At 40.0% G+C, this 19104-nt stretch overlaps 1 protein-coding gene across 3 annotated transcripts in view; it reads left to right on the forward strand.

The window, feature by feature from the left end:
* The window catches only part of spo11 (SPO11 initiator of meiotic double stranded breaks), a 76712-nt gene that overhangs the window by 31323 nt on the left and 26285 nt on the right, over window positions 1-19104 (forward strand). For 2 of the 3 annotated variants that reach the window (XM_043676980.1, XM_043676982.1), the window contains exons 4-7: window positions 4258-4324; window positions 7162-7270; window positions 14206-14292; window positions 16083-16119. In XM_043676980.1, the coding sequence (XP_043532915.1) occupies window positions 4258-4324; window positions 7162-7270; window positions 14206-14292; window positions 16083-16119 (300 nt within the window). The remainder of the gene's footprint in view (window positions 1-4257; window positions 4325-7161; window positions 7271-14205; window positions 14293-16082; window positions 16120-19104) is intronic. The other variant, XM_043676981.1, reaches the window with a different exon arrangement.

Consider the following 19104-nt stretch of genomic DNA (forward strand, 5'->3'; position numbering starts at 1 on the left):
TGGTGTCATCTGCAAACTTACTAACTATACCTCTTATGCTCACATCAAAATCATTTATATAAATGACGAAAAGTAGTAGACCTAGCACCGATCCTTGTGGCACTCCACTGGTCACAGGCCTCCAATCTGAAAAACAACCCTCCAACACCACCCTCTGTTTTCTACCTTTGAGCCAGTTCTGTATCCAAATGGATACCTGTATTCCGTGAGATCTAACCTTGCTAACCAGTCTCCCATGGGGAACCTTGTCGAATGCCTCACTGAAGTCCATATAGATCACATCTACTGCTCTGCCCTCATCAATCCTCTTTGTTACTTCTTCAAAAACTCAATCAAGTTTGTGAGACATGATTTCCGACGCACAAAACCATGTTGACTATCCAGAATCAGTCCTTGCCTTTCTAAGCACATGTACATCCTGTCCCTCAGGATTTCCTCCAACAACTTGCCCACCACTGGTTACTAGACTATAGACTCAGTCTTACTGGGTCGCCGCCATCTTGGATCCCCCAGTCCTTGCCTTTCTAAGCACATGTACATCCTGTCCCTCAGGATTTCCTCCAACAACTTGCCCACCACTGGTTACTAGTCCAGAAACATTAGTAAACATGCCACTGCCTCCCCTTAATGGTAGATGGTGCAGTATAGTAGGAACAATAAGGAGGACAAATGGTCCAAATTTTGAAAAGCAGGAAAGAACAGTGACACCTTGGGGTATATATAATCATATCGTTATATTTGTTAGTAAAAATAAAAACTGTTAAAGTGCCAACAGGATCTATGCTTTATTAATAGAAGTGTAGAGTACGAAAGTAAGAAATCTTTGCTAAACCATTTATTTAAAAAAAAAGGTTTCTGTTGGGCTCACCGGGACTGATTTTAAGAGGGTTGTAAAGGTTTTAGAGAGCGTGCAAACTGGGATTTCTACTTGTGAGAGGAGATATGGCACAGAAACAGGCCATTCATTTCAACTAATCCATCTCCTTAACACTGACTCACTGCCCTCCAGGTCACTGTCTCAAATCTGTTCACAAACTCATCCTACTGTTTGACTTCACATTCAGCTTATGAAGTGTCTTGCATCATATGTGCGAGTTCGTTAACCATTGTAACATCAACCAAAGTGCAGTCCTGCCTCAGCCCATTTCCAGACATGATTTGACTTATTGTTGTCACTTTGGAAGGTTGAATTTGAATTTGAATGCAGAATACAGGTTTAAAGGTGGGATTCTTGGCATTGTGGAGGAACAGAGGGGCCACATCCATAAATCCCTCAAAGTTGCCACCCAGGTTGGTAGGGTTGTTGAGAAGGCGTATGGTATGTTGGCTTTCCTTAGCAGGGGGATTGAGTTTAAGAGTCACTAGGTTATGCTGCAGCTTTATCAAGTCCTGGTTCGACCACACTTGGAATATTGTGTCCAGTTCTGTGCGCTTCATTGTAAAGAAGACGTGGAAGCTTTAGAGAGGGTGCAGAGATTTACCAGGATATTGTCTGGACTGGAGGGCATGCTTTATGAAGAAATGTTGAGGGAGCTAGGGCTTTCTCATTGAAGCAAAGAAGGATGAGAGGCGACTTGGTAGATAATGAGAGGCATAGATAGAGTGGATAGCCAGAGACAATTCTCCCAGGGCAGAAATGGCAGTCACACTGGGGCATCGTGTTAAGGTGTCAGAGGTAGGTTCTTTACACAAGGAGTGGTGGGTCCATGGAATGCACTGCCGGCAGTGCTATGAGAGTCAGATACATTAGGGACATTTAAGCGACATTTGGATAGGAACATTTAAGGTAGTACAACGAAGGGTATGTCGGTTAGTTTGATCTTAGAGTAGGATAAGACGTCGGCACAACATAGAGGGCCAAAGGGCCTGTACTGTGCTGTACTGTTCTCTGTACCAAGATACAGTAAAAGGTAATGTTTTGCATGTTAATCAGGCAAATCATACCTTACATAAGTACATCAGGATAATAGAGCAGAATGCAGAATACAGTGTGACAGCTATAGTGGAAGTGCAGAGAAAGATCAGTTCTGATATGAGAAGTCTGTTCATAAGTCTGATAACGATAAAGAAGCTGTTCTTGAAGTTTTTGGTGCACGTTTCATACCTTTCTAACTTTTGCCAATGAAAGAGAATATAACCGTTGTGGAAGGGGGTCCTTGATTTTCTTGGCTGCGATCCTGAGGTAGTGGCAAGTGTAGATGGAGTCATTGGAAAAAAGACTGGCTTTCATGATGGACTGGGCTGTGTTCACAACTCTCTGTAACTTCTTGTGTTCTTGGGCAGAGCAATTGCCATACCAAGCTGTGATGCATCAGGATAGGATGCTTTCCATGGTGCATCAATTAAAAATTGTTTAGATTAATTGTGGACATGTCAAATTTTCCTCTGAGAAAGTACATGCGTTGGTGTACTTCCTTGACTGTAGCATCAATGTGGATTGACCAGGAGAGACTGTTGGTGATATTTATTCCTAGGAACTTGAAGCTTTTGACCAACTCCACCTCAGCACCATTAATACAGACAGTGGCATGTCCTCCACTCTGCTTCCTGAAGTCGATGACCAACTCCTTCATTTTGCTGACTTTGATGGAGAGATTGTTTTCTTTACACCATGCCATTAAGCTGACTTTCTCTTTCCTGTCCTCTGTCTCAACATTGTTTGAGATCTGATCCACTATGTGGTGTCATCAGCAAACTTGTAAATGGAATTAGAGCCGAACTTCTCCACATAGCTGCAAGTATACGAGGAGTGTAGTAAGGAGCTGAGTATGCAACCTTGCAGGGCAACTTGCTGAGGATTATTGTGGAGAAGGTGTTGTCACCTATCATTACTGATTGCGGTCTGTATGTCAGGAAGTTGAGGATCCACTTGCAGAGTAGGGGTAAAAGTCTTGGAGTTTGGAGATGAGTTTTATTAGAATTATGGTGTGGAAGGTTGCGGTAAAGTCAGTTGATAGGATGGCTGACTCAGATGTCCTTGTTATCCACATCCAGGGATGAGTGTAGGTCGAGGGGAATGGCATTTACCACGGACGTGTTGCGATAGTAGGTGAACTATAGTGGATCAAGGCAGCCTGGGAGGCTAGAATTGATGTATACCAGTACTAATTTTCTGAAGCATTTCATGATGGTGGATGTCAGAGTGACTGGGTAGTTAAGGCACAAATCTGATTTTTCTTTGGTACCAGGCTGATAGGTCATCTTGAAACAGGTGGGAAACTCAGATGTCTCCAAATACTCCAGCTCACTGGTCTGCACAGGATCTAAGTGCACAACCGGGCCAGTCACTTTAAGTTTTAATTGTTTCGCCACCTGTCTTCATGCTACAAACACTTGTCCAAACTTCTACAGCTCATATCACATGCTGCATGAATCCTGCTAATCTCATGTTATTGTTCCCAGCATTTTAAATCTAGCATTCTCATGTATGGTGGTTCTGTTCGCCAAGCTGGATTCCCTGGCTGTTCTCTGTCTGGCTTGCCCTATGATAGTAGTGTTGTCCCAGTCGAATTCATGTTGCTTGTTGTCTGCGTGTGTGGCTACTAAGGATAGCTGGTCGTGTCGTTTCGTGGCTAGTTGATGTTCATGTATGCGGATTGTTAGCTGTCTTCCTGTTTGTCCTATATAGTGTTTTGTGCAGTCGAACAGAAGCTCGGCGAACCGAACCACAACAACGAGCACCCAAGCTACAAATCTTCGCACAAACTTTGAATTCTCATGTATATGTTGTATTTGTGTGTATATGGTTTTTTGGACTTGCCCCAACATGTACAATCCTGTCCTGCCTCCCAACTCACCAGTCTTCTGATTGTGAACTCTTGTGCATGCTTTGCTGGCATTTCTTTCAACTCTTTACCTCTCCATTGCCTCTTCGTCCTTTAACACCATTATTCTAACCTACCTCCAAGCCTTTGGTCACTTAGAATTTGTCCTTCTTTGATTTAATGTCCATATCCTTGTGATAAGTTGAGAAATGCTTTGGAATATTTTCAAAGGTGCTTATACATAAGTGTTTAATGTTCATGTGTGAAATATTAAGACAATTCAATGTTCCAGAAAAACTGTAAAAACTTGAATAAAATTGTCAAATTCTGATCCTATGTCAATGTTCGAAGTTATAATGAATTTATCTAAGAGGCTTAGATTTGGGAATGAATGTGTGGCAATTATGGCCTGTATTAGGCCATTAAAAATGCATGCAGAATGATAGTTTTCAGAAGAAACATGTCTCTGGCACTAATCACTTTTGCCTTGCAGCTCTAATACTTAAGGCTCTGGCGATGATCTACAAATTGGTGCAGAGCAATACTTACGCAACGAAAAGGTGACTAAGTTGAGATGATATTTCAAAATAGTTATAACTTGGAAGTTAGCAAAAGCATGTCTGTGTATTATTTGTACTGTATCATATATATGTCATCTTGTATTGAAAATTGATACAGTAAGATAAATAAAATTTGGCTACCAGTTATTAGCAAAAGTCAATAAACCCCTTCAGTGAAGTTGAAATCCTTTGTGCTAGCTACAATATATGTTTAAGTCAGAATGATATGACTTGGAGCCCAGATTAGACCAGAATATTGAATTGAGCAACTCTTATTGAATTTCCTCTGATTTCCACTAACTGCAGTTTAGCTAGGATGCCTTGATGTTAAAAGCAATCATTCTCACTTCACCTCTGCTCAGCTGTTTTGTTCATGTTAACATCAAAGTAGTAATGAAGTCATGAACTGTGAGAGTCTTTGGTAGAATCCGGTCTGAGCATCAGTGAACACATGATTTCTTTCTATGAACCACTTGGTTGCATTGTTGATGACACTTCACATCATTTTGCTGATGATCAATAGTACGTTGAAAGCACAATAATTGACCAGGTTATATTTGTCATGCTTTTTGTGTACAGAGCACAGCTGGGCAATCTCCACATTTTTGGGTAGATGCCAGTATTTTAGTTTTGCTATAATAGCTTGGCTAGGGGGTGTTGCAAGTTCTGAAGCACTAGTCTTCAAGCCTATTGCTGGAATATTGTCAGAGCTCGTGGTCTTTAAAGGAAACAAAGTGAGGAACATAATAAAAATTAACGAGTCATTTATAAGGCCAGCAGACAAGTTGAAGCTTTAATCACTTCAAGCCCATAAGTATTAAAACAAACAGAAAAGATAATTCTTAGAGATAAGCTGGACTGGGTTTTGCTAGAAGTATAATATAGATATTCTTAGAATTACAACAATGTTTATAAGCTGTATCAGGATGTATTGATTCCAGTACAAAGCTGTTGTCTCTGCTCATTCTATAAAAAGTGCTTGCATCAGAAATTCAAAACTTTTGATACTGTTAGAAGGGAATAGTGTGTTATTTACCCCTGTTATGAAGATGTGGGTGTACTGTACCGTTTTGAGTGTTAAAAGCTAGCAGACCTACCTGACAGCACAAGATATAATAGCTGTGGTTCAGTAGCTAGGGTAGAAGGTTGCCTGGAAACCTCAAAACAGATTCGAATTGGGCCAATCAGTTTAAATTATACCCCAAAATATACAGACTCCAGTCCAATTTGAATTTAGTATATTGGCAATCTTAAAAGCTGATGCTTTGGAGGTATAAGACCAGGAAAAATTGAACAGTTCGGAGGAGAACTGCCAAGCCAACGACATCTGCAGACTGCCCAAAGAATAGCGCTCTTAAAGGTACCTTTATTGATCAGTAACTTGTGAAGCGGAAATCCCAAAGATGAAGAAAAGTAGATTCAACATCAGGCTGGTTTTGGAAAAGTTGAATTTTGGTAAACCATAACCGGGGGTTTATTGGACTTGTATTTTAGAGGGAAGGTAAAAGATAGGGTAGAAGAAGGAGTTGTAAATAGTTGTTAGTTAATTATTCTCTGTTATACTTCAAAAAATAAAGTTGTTACTTTTACTTTAACTAGTTCTTGGCCTCCGAATATTCACAGATTACTGCCCGGGATAAATCTTTTGTGTTGCCGTTTTAAATAAAGCTGGAGGGTTTACCCCGTGTTGAAGTACTCCATTGTTTATCTTCGTTTCTATTATTAACAAAACATTGATTTATTATTAAAACAAAAATTGCAACAGCTTATGTTTTAGTAAAAGATCACTTTGGTGAAACAAATTGTGATCTATCCAGCCAGATTCCTATTGAGAATCTCACATCTCCAGTATTTGTATCAAGTAGACATTTCTTCCTAACAGTTGGGACCACTAGATTATAAACATAATGTGAGAGATCCTATGCTCTGGTATTGGATGAGGTCCCGAAATATTAGGTGCAATATGCCCTGATGCAGCTTACAATATTGTTGCCATTCTAAGACCATCTAGTGCTGTAGTTCTAGCAAGACTCAGTCCATTTCCCAGGAAGAAAGAGAAACTATTCATTCTATTACTTTGATAGGCTGAAAGTAAGAATTTCAACTGGAACTGTCGATAACTTCCTTAATTATTATTATGCACCTGCCTTAGTTTCCTTTCAATGCTCTCCTATCTCTGCTTCAGCTTCAGTTCCTTTTTTTAATAAACTTCAACATGCTTAATCACTTATTTTTCACCGACTATATACAATACACTGGTCTGAGGTTAATAATAACTACTTATTCTAAGACAGTTTCATGAGCTAACCCCTTTTCTTAGGAATGTTGCTCACTATATACCACCTCATGAAAAATTTCTCCTGAATAGCTCCCCATACCAATGAAAGAATATTAAAATCAAAGTCCAGAAAGTTTTCTCCCTACGCTGTCTGGGTGGTTCCCTATGAACTCTGAGTAACATCCTCTCACTTGGAATTATAACTTTTCTAACCCAATTGTTAATTTCTAATACATGGACAATTTATATATTTACCTTCGAAATCCAACAACCAAGCTCACAGTAAATGATGTCAAAATATGTATATACGCATCACAGTTTTATCACAACTAAGTATCATTTCTAAAATCTTTCCTATCACCAAAATAAAACTGATTGGTCTGTAGCTTCGGAGCTTACCATCATATATCCATTTTTGAACAAGATTAGAATATTTGAAATTCTACAGTCCTCTCAGCACCATCATGATTGACCTGAAAGCATTTCTTTGATGAAGCAGCTTATTATATCAGCTGTGCATTATCAGCTTGCATTCTCATTCTGGTGATTTTTATTTCAGAGACCTGTACTACAATGAATCACAGTTGTTTGGATCACAAATGATTCTTGATGGTATTATCAATGATATAAGCTGCATGTTAAAAGTCCCACGCAGGTCTCTTCATGTAGTAAGTACTCAGCGCATCCACTTCTGCCCCTTTAAAACTAATGATTTAAGATTGAAACAAAGAAAGCTTGGATATATCTCTAACATAGGGCGGCACGGTGGCACTGCTGCCTCACAGCACCAGAGACCTGGGTTCAATTCCCGCCTCAGGCGACTGACTGTGTGGAGTTTGCACATTCTCCCCGTGTCTGCATGGGTTTCCTCCGGGTGCTCCGGTTTCCTCCCACAGTCCAAAGATGTGCAGGTCAGGTGAATTGGCCATGCTAAATTGCCCGTAGTGTTAGGTAAGGGGTAAATGTAGGGGTATGGGTGGGTTGCGCTTCGGCGGGTCGGTGTGGACTTGTTGGGCCGAAGGGCCTGTTTCCACACTGTAAGTAATCTAATCTAATCTAATCTAATCTAATAATCCTTGTGTCAATTGTACGAATTTTGCTGAAGACTTTTTTTTTAAGATTACTTACAGTGTGGAAACGGGCCCTTTGGCACAACAAGTCCATACGACCCTCCGAAGAGCAACCCACCCACACCCATTCCCCTACACCCAACACTACAGGCAATTCAGCATGGCCAATTCACTTAACCTGCACATTTTTGGACTGTGGGAGGAAACCGGAGCACCTGGAGGAAACCCACGCAGACACAGGGAGAATGTGCAAACTCCACAAAGACAGTAGGCAGGAATTGAACCCGGGTCTCTGGCGCTGTGAGGCAGCAGTGCTAACCACTGTGCCACCATGCTGCCCTCTATAATTGCTTATTGGCTGTCAAAAATGACTTCCATATTATGGAATAATTTCTGCTTGAAACGTTTAATTGTGTAAAGTTTAAACCTATGAAATAACTAAAAACGAAAAGAATTGAGTAGTGATTTTTAGTTTGAGTGCTGTATGTGAGATTTTCTACATAATCTGGCCGCTTTTCCACCAAATACTATCTAAATTTTATCGATGCAAGAATTGGTAAAAATTTCCCCCGAGTGTGAAATGTGTACGAAATTGGAGTGCGTAGTGCAGTCATTAACTTTTCAATTGCATATGGATCTTTGTCCATAAGTGCAGTTATTAAGCAAGCATAATGTAATAGCATTCAAGGGGTACCATGATGTTCAAATAAATCCCAGGGCAGCATTAAAACTGAAATTACTAAAGCAAAGAAGTAATGGACAATACCAAATTCGTATTAGTTTTCTCCTGTCTCATGACAATGATTTGTGCCATGACGGTCAACTTTGTGTTAAGCATCACCTGCTGAGTCACAAACCTATTTTGGCATGGCAATCTCTGTCATACTTACTGCCAAGTTAAAAATCTCACAACACTAGATTATAGTTCAATAGGCTTATTTGAAAGTATAAGCTTTTGGAGTGCGGCTCCTTCAGGTAGCTAGTGGGACAGGATCAGCCTTCCTAAAGCTTGTACTTTCAAATAAACCTGATGATGTATGATTTTTAACTTTTTCCACCCCAGTCCAACACTGGCACCTCCAAATCATACTTACTGTAGAGGAAGTTAGTGGGCTGAATGTGTGCCCACTTATCTCACTTTTTTTCTGTCCTCTTTCCAACCAACAAAGCTTTTCATTCCTCCTCGCCTCTTCCACAGCAAATAGTCAGCCTCGAGGGGTCACAGCCATTGATGGTGGCCTCCTGGTTGTCAGTGCCAGTGTCTGTCATCTTCACATGTTGTTTGCTGATGTAAACAACATTTTGTGGAATTTTATTTGCTGCTGTACAGACAATATTAGTGTATAATAACACCTTCTGAAAGCAGGAGCCATTTATTGGCACACCAGTTGACACACCTGGAACTTCGCAGTGAAGCTAAGAGGGAAATTTTCTTGTAGCAGAGCTAGGAATGACCAGGATGCCTTTTGAACCAATGACCAATTCATCATATAGAAGATTTTTAGGTACGTGGCTAGAGAAAATCAACTTTTAACATTTGATAGTATTGGCATAACTGAATTCCCTGTGATCAACTGAATTGAAAAAATGTGTAACTGGAAAAAGCGCAGTAGGTCAAGCAGCATCAGAGGAACAGGAGAGTTGACGTTTCAGGCAGGACCCTTCATCACGGTCAGTCCACAGCAAAGAATATACACGTTTACTGTTCCTTCTCACTGAGGACGAATGGTCAGTCCTCAGCAAAAGATTATCAAACCAGGGACTCCATTGACCAGAAATTGAACAGGACTACCCATATATACACTGAATCTACAAGAGCATGTCAGAGGGTAGGAAGCCTCCTGACTCAAAGCTTGTCTGGCATCCACAGAGAGGGATGATTATTAAGCTTACGGATGGCCGAAGATTGGCCGTATAGTTCACAGTGAGAAAGTAGTCATTTGGTTACAAAAGGATATACACAGATTGGGCAGATCGTGTAGGTTGGAATTTAACTCTAATAAGTGCGAAGTGATGCACTTTGGAAGAAATAACGAGACAAGGGATACTAGGAAGCCCAGAGGAACAGGGGGATCTTGGAGTGTTTGTCCACAAATCATTGAAGGTGGCTGGACAGATTAATAAAGTAGTTAAGGCGGCAAATGGGACTCTTGCCTTTATCAGTCAAGGCATAGATAATGAAAAAAGAGAGGTTATAACGGAGCTGTACAGGACTTCGGTTAGGCCACAGTTGAAGTATTGTGTGCAGTTCTGGTCATTCCACTATCTGAAGGATGTAATTGCACTGGATGAGGTACAGAGATGATTCACCAGAATGTTACCTAGGATGGAGCGTTGCAGCGGTACAGAGAGGCTTGGATTGTTTACTTTGAGCAGAGAAGGTTGAGGGAAGACCTGATAGAGGTGTAGAAGATTGTGAGGAGCATGACCAGAGTGAATAGAAAGCAACTGTCCCCCTTTGGTTGAAGGGTTAATAACAAGGAGGTATAATTTTAAGTTGAAAGGCAGAAAGTTCAGAGGGGTTTGAGGAAAATATTTTCACACAGTGGGTGGAGAGAGTCTGGAATGCACTGCCTGGGAGAGTAGTTAAGGTGGATGTCTTCTAAATGTTGCAATTGCACTAGCCTCCACCAGTTCTTCTCGAAGCTCATTCCATGCATGCACCACCCTTTGTCTGGAAAAAGATTCCCCTTAGGTCCCTTTTATATCTTTCCCCTCTCACCCTAAATCTATACCCTCTAGTTCTGGACTCCCCACCCCAGGGAATAGTCCTTATCTATTTGCCCCATCCAAGCCCCTCATGATTTTTTTTAAACCTCTATAAGGTCAGCCCTTAGCCTCTGACACTCCAGGGGAAACAACCCCAGCCTATTCAGCTTCTTTCTATCCCTCAAGCCTTCCAACCCTGGCAACATCCTTGTAAATAATTTATGAACCTTCTGAAGTTTTGCAACATCCTGCTGATAGGAGGCAGACCAGAATTGCACAGTGTTCCGACAGTGGCAAAATATCCTCCCAACTCATATGCTCAGTGCTCTGACCAATAAAGGAAAGCACACTAAACGCCTCTTCACTGGACCTGCACTCGAAGGTCTCTTTGTTCAGCAACACACTCCAGTTCCTTTCCATTAAGTGTAGAAGTCCTGCCCTGATTTGTCTTTCCAAAGTGCAGCACCTCACATTCATTTAAATTAAACTCCATCTACCACTCCTCAGCAAATTGGCCCATCTGATCAAGATCCCATTGTACTCTGAGGTAACCTTCTTTGCTGTCCACTACATCTCATTCCTGTTGAAGGGCTTATGCTCAAAACATAGACTCTGTTGCTTCTTGAATGCTGCTGGATCTGCTGTACTTTTCCAATGTCACACTTTTTGACCTCCAATTTTGATCTCATCTACAAACTTACTAGTTACACCTCTTATGTTCACATCAAAATCAGTTATATAAATAATGAAAAGTAGTGGAGCTAGCACCGATCCTTGTACCACTCCACTGTTAACAGACCTCCAGTCTAAAACACAACCTTCCACCAACACCGTCTGTCTTCCTCCTTCAAGTCAGTTTGGTATCCAACCAGACAGTTCTCCCTTTATTCCATATGATCTAACCTTGCTAAACCATCTCCCATGAGGAACTTTGTTGAATGCCAAATTGAAGTCCACGTAGATCACATCTACCTCTCTGTTCTCGTCAATTGTCTTTGTTACTACTTCCAAAAACTCAATCAAGTTGATGAGACATAAAGTCATAGAGATGTACAGCATGGAAACAGACCCTTTGGTCCAACCTGTCCATGTTGACTAGATATCCCAAGCCAGTCTAGTCCCACCTGCCAGCACCTGGCCCATATCCCTCCAAACCCTTCTTATTCATATACCCATCTAAATGCCTCTTAAATGTTGCTATTGTACCAGCCTCCATCACTTCCCCTGGCAGCTCATTCCATACACGTACCACCCTCTGTGCGAAAAAGTTGCCCCTTAGGTCTCTTTTATATCTTTCCCCTCTCACCCTAAACCTATGCCCTCTAGTTCTGGACTTTCCCACCCTCCATTTTGAAGGAATCATGTGTCTGCACTCCTAGCTCTCTTTGTTTGGCAACACTCCCCAGGACCTTACAATTAACTGTCTTAGTCCTGCCCTGATTTGCCATGCCAAAATGCAGCCCCTTCACATATAAATAACTTCAACTCCATCTGCCACTCCTCAGCCCATTGGCCCATCTGATCCATATCCCATTGTAATCTGAGATAACTTTCTTCACTGTCCACTACATCTCCAATTTTAGTGTCATCTTTAAACTTACTAACTATACTTCTTATGCTCACATCCAAATAATTTATGTAAATGACAAAACGTGGAGGACCCAGCACTGATCCTTGTGGTACTCCACTGGTCACAGGCCTCCAGTCTGAAAAACAACCCTCTACCATCACTCTGTGTCTTCTACCTTTGACCCAGTTCTGTATCCAAATGGCTAGTTCTCCCTGTATTCCGTGAGATCTAACCTTGCTAATCAGTCTCCCATGGGGAACCTTGTGGAATGCCTTACCGAAGTCCATATAGATCACATCTAACGCTATGCCCTCATCAATCCTCTTTGTTACTTCCTCAAACTCAATCAAGTTTGTGAGACATGATGTCCCATGCACAAAACTATGTTAACTATCCCTAATCAGTCCTTGCCATTCTAAATACATGCAAGCCCTGTCTCTCAGGATTCCTTCCAACAGCTTGCCCACCACTGAGGCCAGGCTCAATGGTCTATAGTTCCCTGTCTTGTCCTTACCACCCTTCTTAAACAGTGGCACCACGTTAGCCAACCTCCAGTTTTCTGACACTTCACCTGTTCCTATCGATGATACAAATATCTCAGCAAGGGGCACAGCAATCACATCCCTAGCTTCCCACAGAGTTCAAGGGTACACCTGATCAGGTTCTGGGGATTTATCCATCTTTGTGTTTTAAGACATCCAGCACTACTACCCCTGTAATATGAACATTTTTCAAGATGTCACCATCAATTTCCCCTACATTCTCTATCTTCCATGTCCTCATCCACAGTAAACACTGATGCAAAATACCCGTTTCATATTTCCCCTGTCTCCTGCAGTTCCACACAAAAGCTGCTTTGCTGATCTTTGAAGGGTTCTGTTCTCTCCCTCGTTACTCTTTTGTCCTTAACGTATTTATACATTCGCTTTGGATTCTCCTTAACTTTATTTGCCAAAGCTATCTCATGTCCCATTTTTGCCCTCATGATTTCCATCTTAAGCATTCTCCTACTTGCTTTATACTTTTCTAAGGATTCACTTGATCTCTGCTGTCTGACATTTGCTTCCTTCTTTTTCTTAAGCAAAACCTCAATTTCTCTAGTCATCCAGTATTCCCTGCACCTAGCGGCCTTGCCTTTCACCCTAACAGGAATATACTGTCTCTGGACTCTCGATAGTCTCATTTTTGATGCCTTCCCATTTTCCAGCTGCCCCTTTACTTGCGAACATTCGCCCCCCACCCCCAATCAACATTTGAAAGTTCTTGCCTAATATTGTCAAAATTGGCTTTTCTCCAATTTAGAGCTTTAACTTTTAGATCTGGTCTATCCTTTTCCATCTCTACTTTAAAACTAATAGAACTATGGTCACTGGCCCCAAAGTGCTCCCCCACCGACATGCCAGTCACCTGCCCTGCCTTATTTCCCAAGAGTAGGTCAGGCTTTGTACCTTCTCTCCTAGGTATATCCACCTACTGAATCAGAAAATTGCCTTGTACGTACTTAACAAATTCCTGTCCATTTAAACGTTTAACACTATTGCAGTCCCAGTCTATGTTTGGAAAGTTGAAATACCTTACCATGACCACCCTATTATTCTTAGAGATAACTGAGATCGCCCAACAAATTTGTTTCTCAATTTCCCGCAAACTAGAGTGTCTATAGTACAATCCCAATTGGGTAATCATTCCTTTCTTCTTTCTCAGTTCCACCCAAATAACTTCCCTAGACGTATTCCGGAGAATATCCTCGCTCAGTACAGCGTAATGTTATCCCTTATCAGAAATGCAACTCCCCCTCCTCTCTTGCTTCTTTCTATCCTTCCTGTAGCATTTGTATCCTGGAACATGAAGCTGCCAGTCCTGTCCATCTCTGTGCCACATCTTTGTAATTGTTATTATATCCCATGTTCCTGACCATGCCCCGAGTTCATCTGCCCTCCCAGTTTAATTAATAGAATACGCTGATGCAAATATATACTCCATAGCTATACTGATTACAGATGGCTTTTTGACTCAAATCATTGGATAATGAAAGTGGGAATTTCTCTAAAGGGTTTTATGATTAAAGCACATTATTTGGTGATCGTCACATTGCCTTCATGTATATTTTGGTTATCGTGTTACCTGCGGCACATGACTATTCTCCAGAAGTACTTTGTTGACTGTGAAATGCTTTGGGACAACCTGAAGTCATGGAAAATGCTGTATAAATGTAAGAATTTGTTTCAGAAAAATTATTTTTGTTTTATTATAGCTTTCTACGTCTAAAGGCTGCATTGCGGGTGATCTATGCTATACGGAGGAAGATGGCAACAGAGTGAACTGTGCTTGCAATTCTACTGTATGTACCAAGTTTATTTAAGAACCGTTCAAATTAACTAAAGATTTTATCAAAAGAAGCAAAACAAGATACAGAAAATCAACAAATAAGCATATGAACGTGTAAAAGTGATGGAAAGCAAAAACCTGCTGCCTATTCACTCTGCCTCCAAAAGCTGTAATATCGGAATGTGCAAATACCTTCCATAAAAAGATCTGATCATTATGTAGGTCAATTAAACAATTGTTCATTATACTTGTATTGTAACAGTTCCTATGCTGCAAAAATGTGTAATGTAGTAAAATTGTTTTAATGACAATAAAGGACACCAAGTCAGGAGCCAAGAAGAAAAATTTAAATGCTGTGCTTTATGGCCTGATTATAAATGGATTTCCCTCTATCTGTTTTCTACCCAAGCTTGTTTGTAATCTTATGTTTTTTCTTCGATCATGTTAGCCCTTATAAAAATTCACATTTGTAGACTGCTTGACACTCAATACGACAAATTGTACTCAGACTGAGCTATGTTGCTGTCAATGAGATACCTTGAAGTAGCACAGAACTGCAAATACAGTGCGCATTATGTCACGTCTTACTAAATATATAATGTTACTATCAAAGTACTGTGTGACGTCATGCAAGGATACATGCAGCATGGGTGATTATTCAACACTTCCCTAATAGAATTAGGGATAAGATCTCAGGCAGGAAACCACAGAAGACCACTTGACCAAAAAGCTCAAACTCATGTTATGAAGATGCTTTTCTATCAAGTTTTTTTAGAGGTATTCAGTTGTACATAGGGAGAAGAGATACCTGGAATTTTTTTAAAAAGGTCATGCAAAGGAGAGTGGGACGTGTTTTCTTTTTAGAACCACTTATTAGAAATCACATGAGTTAAGCTAACCAAATAGCTGTGTATTCAGAAATGCTAAATTTACTGGAGTCACATGTCTGAGTTTATGGCTTTGATTTGAACATTGTCTAGTATTTAGTAGGGTAGACTCTGCTGAGAGAGAGAAGCTATCCAGGTCATGTTCTGTCATTCTGGGAAAACTCGTTTAAAGAGTTTAGCATGAGACCTAAAAAAAAATGTTTTCCTGAAATGCTTCTGTCTATTCAATGATTCCTGAACAAAGTATCTGCAACAGGTCCATTGACAACTGCCTGTGTTCAGTGTTACCCAGCTATGATTGTTACCTCAAGCAATCTGATCATTTCCTTCTTCATTCCTTTTCCCTCGAGTACTAACAATTATTAGTCAAATTCTTCCCCCTCCCACTCCACAAAATGAATATCTACAGATAAAATAACGTTTTTTCATTTAATTGATACGTGTATGGTATGTTTTTTAGAATGTTAAATATTTATTGTTTCACAGTTCATAATATGTTGATCAACTTTGTTGAAGAAGTTCCTTTCCCAATAGTAAATCACTTGGTCTACTTTGACTAAATTAGTTACTGAATAAAGTTACAGCATTTAAAAGGCATCTGGATGGGTATATGAATGGGAAGGGTTTAGAGGAATATGAGCCCGGTGCTGGCAAATGGGACTAGATTAATGTAGGGCATGTGGTTGGCATAGACGAGTTGGATCAAAAGGTCTGTTTCCACGCTGTACGTATCTATGACCAGAGAGCAATAGTGACTGGAGAGAGGCTGTCCAACATTGGTTGTATCACTGAAAGCATAATGTTGGCCTTCAAATAGGGACATTGGAAAGATTCTAAAACATAGGAAATGATGAAATAATACAGAGGAATGATGTTTTTAAAATTAATTAATGTTTCTTTTCCTTTAATTTAACAGGCTATTCTTGTGCCATCCAATGTGGATGGGATACAAAGTATCCTTTTTATTACTAATAATCAAGATAAACTATAATATTAAGTGTTCATGGTGACAACTTGATTCATTTACTGCCTTAGCAGACGATATTACATAGTGATTTGTCCATTGAGTTGACAAAATTATAAACTGGTTATTAATTTATCAGTTTAGTATGATCGCAGGTGATTTATTACATATTGTAATATTGATGCACCTACTTTTTAAAAATAAATATGAATTCAATATTTTGCCTTTTTGTCCCATATATAAATATCTCAAATGAAATTCTTTCATGCATTGTCTCAATGTAGGCATTAACTTTAACAAGGAAGAATAGAGGTGCTGTATAACAAGTAAACATAATAGTAATGAAGAGTGAAATCAGGAACAAAAGAGAAGCAGGGATGGAAAGCCAATTAAGATATAATTAAATGAAGAGAAAATAAATAGGGAAAGAGGAGATGAAGAAAAATGTGCAAAAAAGAACGATCAGTAGAAGGGCATAAATGCATAGCCTAAGGGCTATTCATATGGTATCAATAATCTAGCAAGTCCTGTCCTTGAAATCAAAGTCTCAGCAATCTTATATATCTGTATTGTAATATTCTGGACTCAACTATAATGTAGATGCTAACATATTGATTTTAATTGAATGCTATAACAGAAGATCCTTGGATGATCAGGGATTTTATGACTCCCCTCTGAGAGCTCAAAACCTAAACACCCAAAAGGAGCACCTTGCCTCGTAATCTGTTATAAAACAGAGGTGGATAAATGAAATGAAATTGTTTCAGAAAGCATAGAACAGTACAGCACACTACAGGCCCTTCTCGTTGCAACCTACAACAGCCTCCAACTATCCACAACTCCACCAACCTTCGTGTTATCAGCAAACTTACTAAGCCATCATTCCACTTCCTCACCAAAAATCACAAAGATCAGAGGTCCCAAAACCGCTCCCTGCGGAACACACTGGTCACCGAGCTCCAGGCTGAATACTTTCCTTTTACCACCATCTATGGACCAGCTAATTCTGTATCCACATGGACAGTTTCCTTATATCCCATGCCTCCTTACTTTCTGAATAAGCCTCCCATGGGGACCTTTAACAAATGCTTTGCTAAAATCCATGTATACCACATCCACTGCTCTACCTTCAACGTGTTTTGTCACATACTCAATGAATTCAGTAAGGTTTGTGAGGCATGATCAGCCCCTCTCAAAGCCATGCTGACTATCTTTAATCAAACTATGGTTTTCCAAGTAATTGTAAATCCTGTCTCTCAGAATCCTCTCCAATACTTTGCCCACCACTGATGTAAGACTGACTGGTCTGAAATTCTCAGGATTATCCCTACTCCTTTTCTTAAACAAGGGAATAACATTTGTCATCCTCCAATTATCTGGTACAACTCCAGTGGACAGTGAGGATGCAAAGATCATCATCAAAGGTGCAGCAATCACTTCCCTCTCTTCATAGTAACCTAGGGTATATCCCATCTGGCCCAAGGGATTTATCTATCCTTATGTTTTCCAAACTTTTCAGCACATCCTCCTTCCTAACATCAACCTGTTCTAGCATATCAATCTGTTTCATTCACTCTACAATAAACATGCCACAATTCATTTATCTAATTCACTATCAATGAACAACTTAACAGAACTACTAACAAACCGACTAGTTCTCTAAGTAACTATTCCCTAATAAAACAAAATCCTAATGGTATGCCCTTCCAATAAAATACAAGTCAATAGAAACAAAATACAAGTCAATAGAAGCAAGACAATAGAATTTAATTGTTAAAAATTACAAGTAGGAAACATCTTTCAGAATGCTCCTCATGCTCTCCGCTGATCCTCCACCAGGAGCATCTTTCTTTGTCAAATTCTGATGTCTGAAACACCTCTTCTTGGTCAAATTAGTGTGTCAAGCATATTAGTTAAGAGTGCTGTAGAGGTGTTTGGATGGTTTTTAATCAGAGAGCTTAAAGATTTCTGTGAGAGCCAGATATTTACTATTTAGATGGCAGTTCACTCTAATTTTCCAAATGCTCTAATCTTTTGTACCCATGATTATTTTCTTTACAATCAGATTGGTTCTAGATAATCAAACCCATCATATTTAAATTTAGTTGTTTTTTAATATCTAAGGGCTTGATCTAAATTCATTGGCTAAATTTAAAAGGCCTTGGTAAGAATGCTGCTCGGCTGTTCAATACAAAATGTTTCAGTTCGGGTGCTTTCTGTGCACCTGCACTTTAAACTGTTTTCAGATATCCGTTTTAATATGATGGGTTTGATTATCTAGAACCACGTCGGAGGTAGGGAAATTATTGGAAAAGATTCTCATTAACAAGATCCATAAGCATTTGAAGCAAATAGACTGATTAGTGATAAACAGCATGGTTTTGTGTGGGGAATGTCATGCCTTACTAATTTGATCGGATTTTTTGAGGAGGTGGTGAAGATGACTGATTAGGGAAAAGCAGTTCATGTTGTCTACGTGGACTTCAGTAAGTATTTGACAAGGTCCTTCATGGCAGACTGATACAAAAGGTGAAATCACATGGTTTCAGGAATGCGCTGGCAAGGTGGATACAGAATTGGCTTAGTCATAGGAGGCAGAGGGTACGATGGAAAGATGTTTTTCGGAATGGAGGGCTGTGACTAGTAGTGCTGTCTAGGGATCAGTGCTTGGACCTGTGCTGCTTGTGATCTACATAAATGATTTGGAGGAAAACGTAGCTGGTCTAATTAGTATGTTCGCAGATGATGGAACTGCGAATAATGAGTATTGTCAGAGGATACAATAGGATTTTGATCAGTTGGTGGCATGGGCAAAAAAAAATGACAGATGGAGTTCAATCCAGACAAATGTGAGGTGATGCGTTTTGGAAGATGAAGTACAGGAAGAAATAACACATTGAATGGTAGAACCCTTAGGAGTTTTTATATGCAGAGAGACATGGGTGTGCAGGTCCACAGATCACTGAAGGTGGCA

This window comes from Chiloscyllium plagiosum, chromosome 35 (genome assembly GCF_004010195.1).
Source record: "Chiloscyllium plagiosum isolate BGI_BamShark_2017 chromosome 35, ASM401019v2, whole genome shotgun sequence".
Taxonomy (NCBI): domain Eukaryota; kingdom Metazoa; phylum Chordata; class Chondrichthyes; order Orectolobiformes; family Hemiscylliidae; genus Chiloscyllium; species Chiloscyllium plagiosum.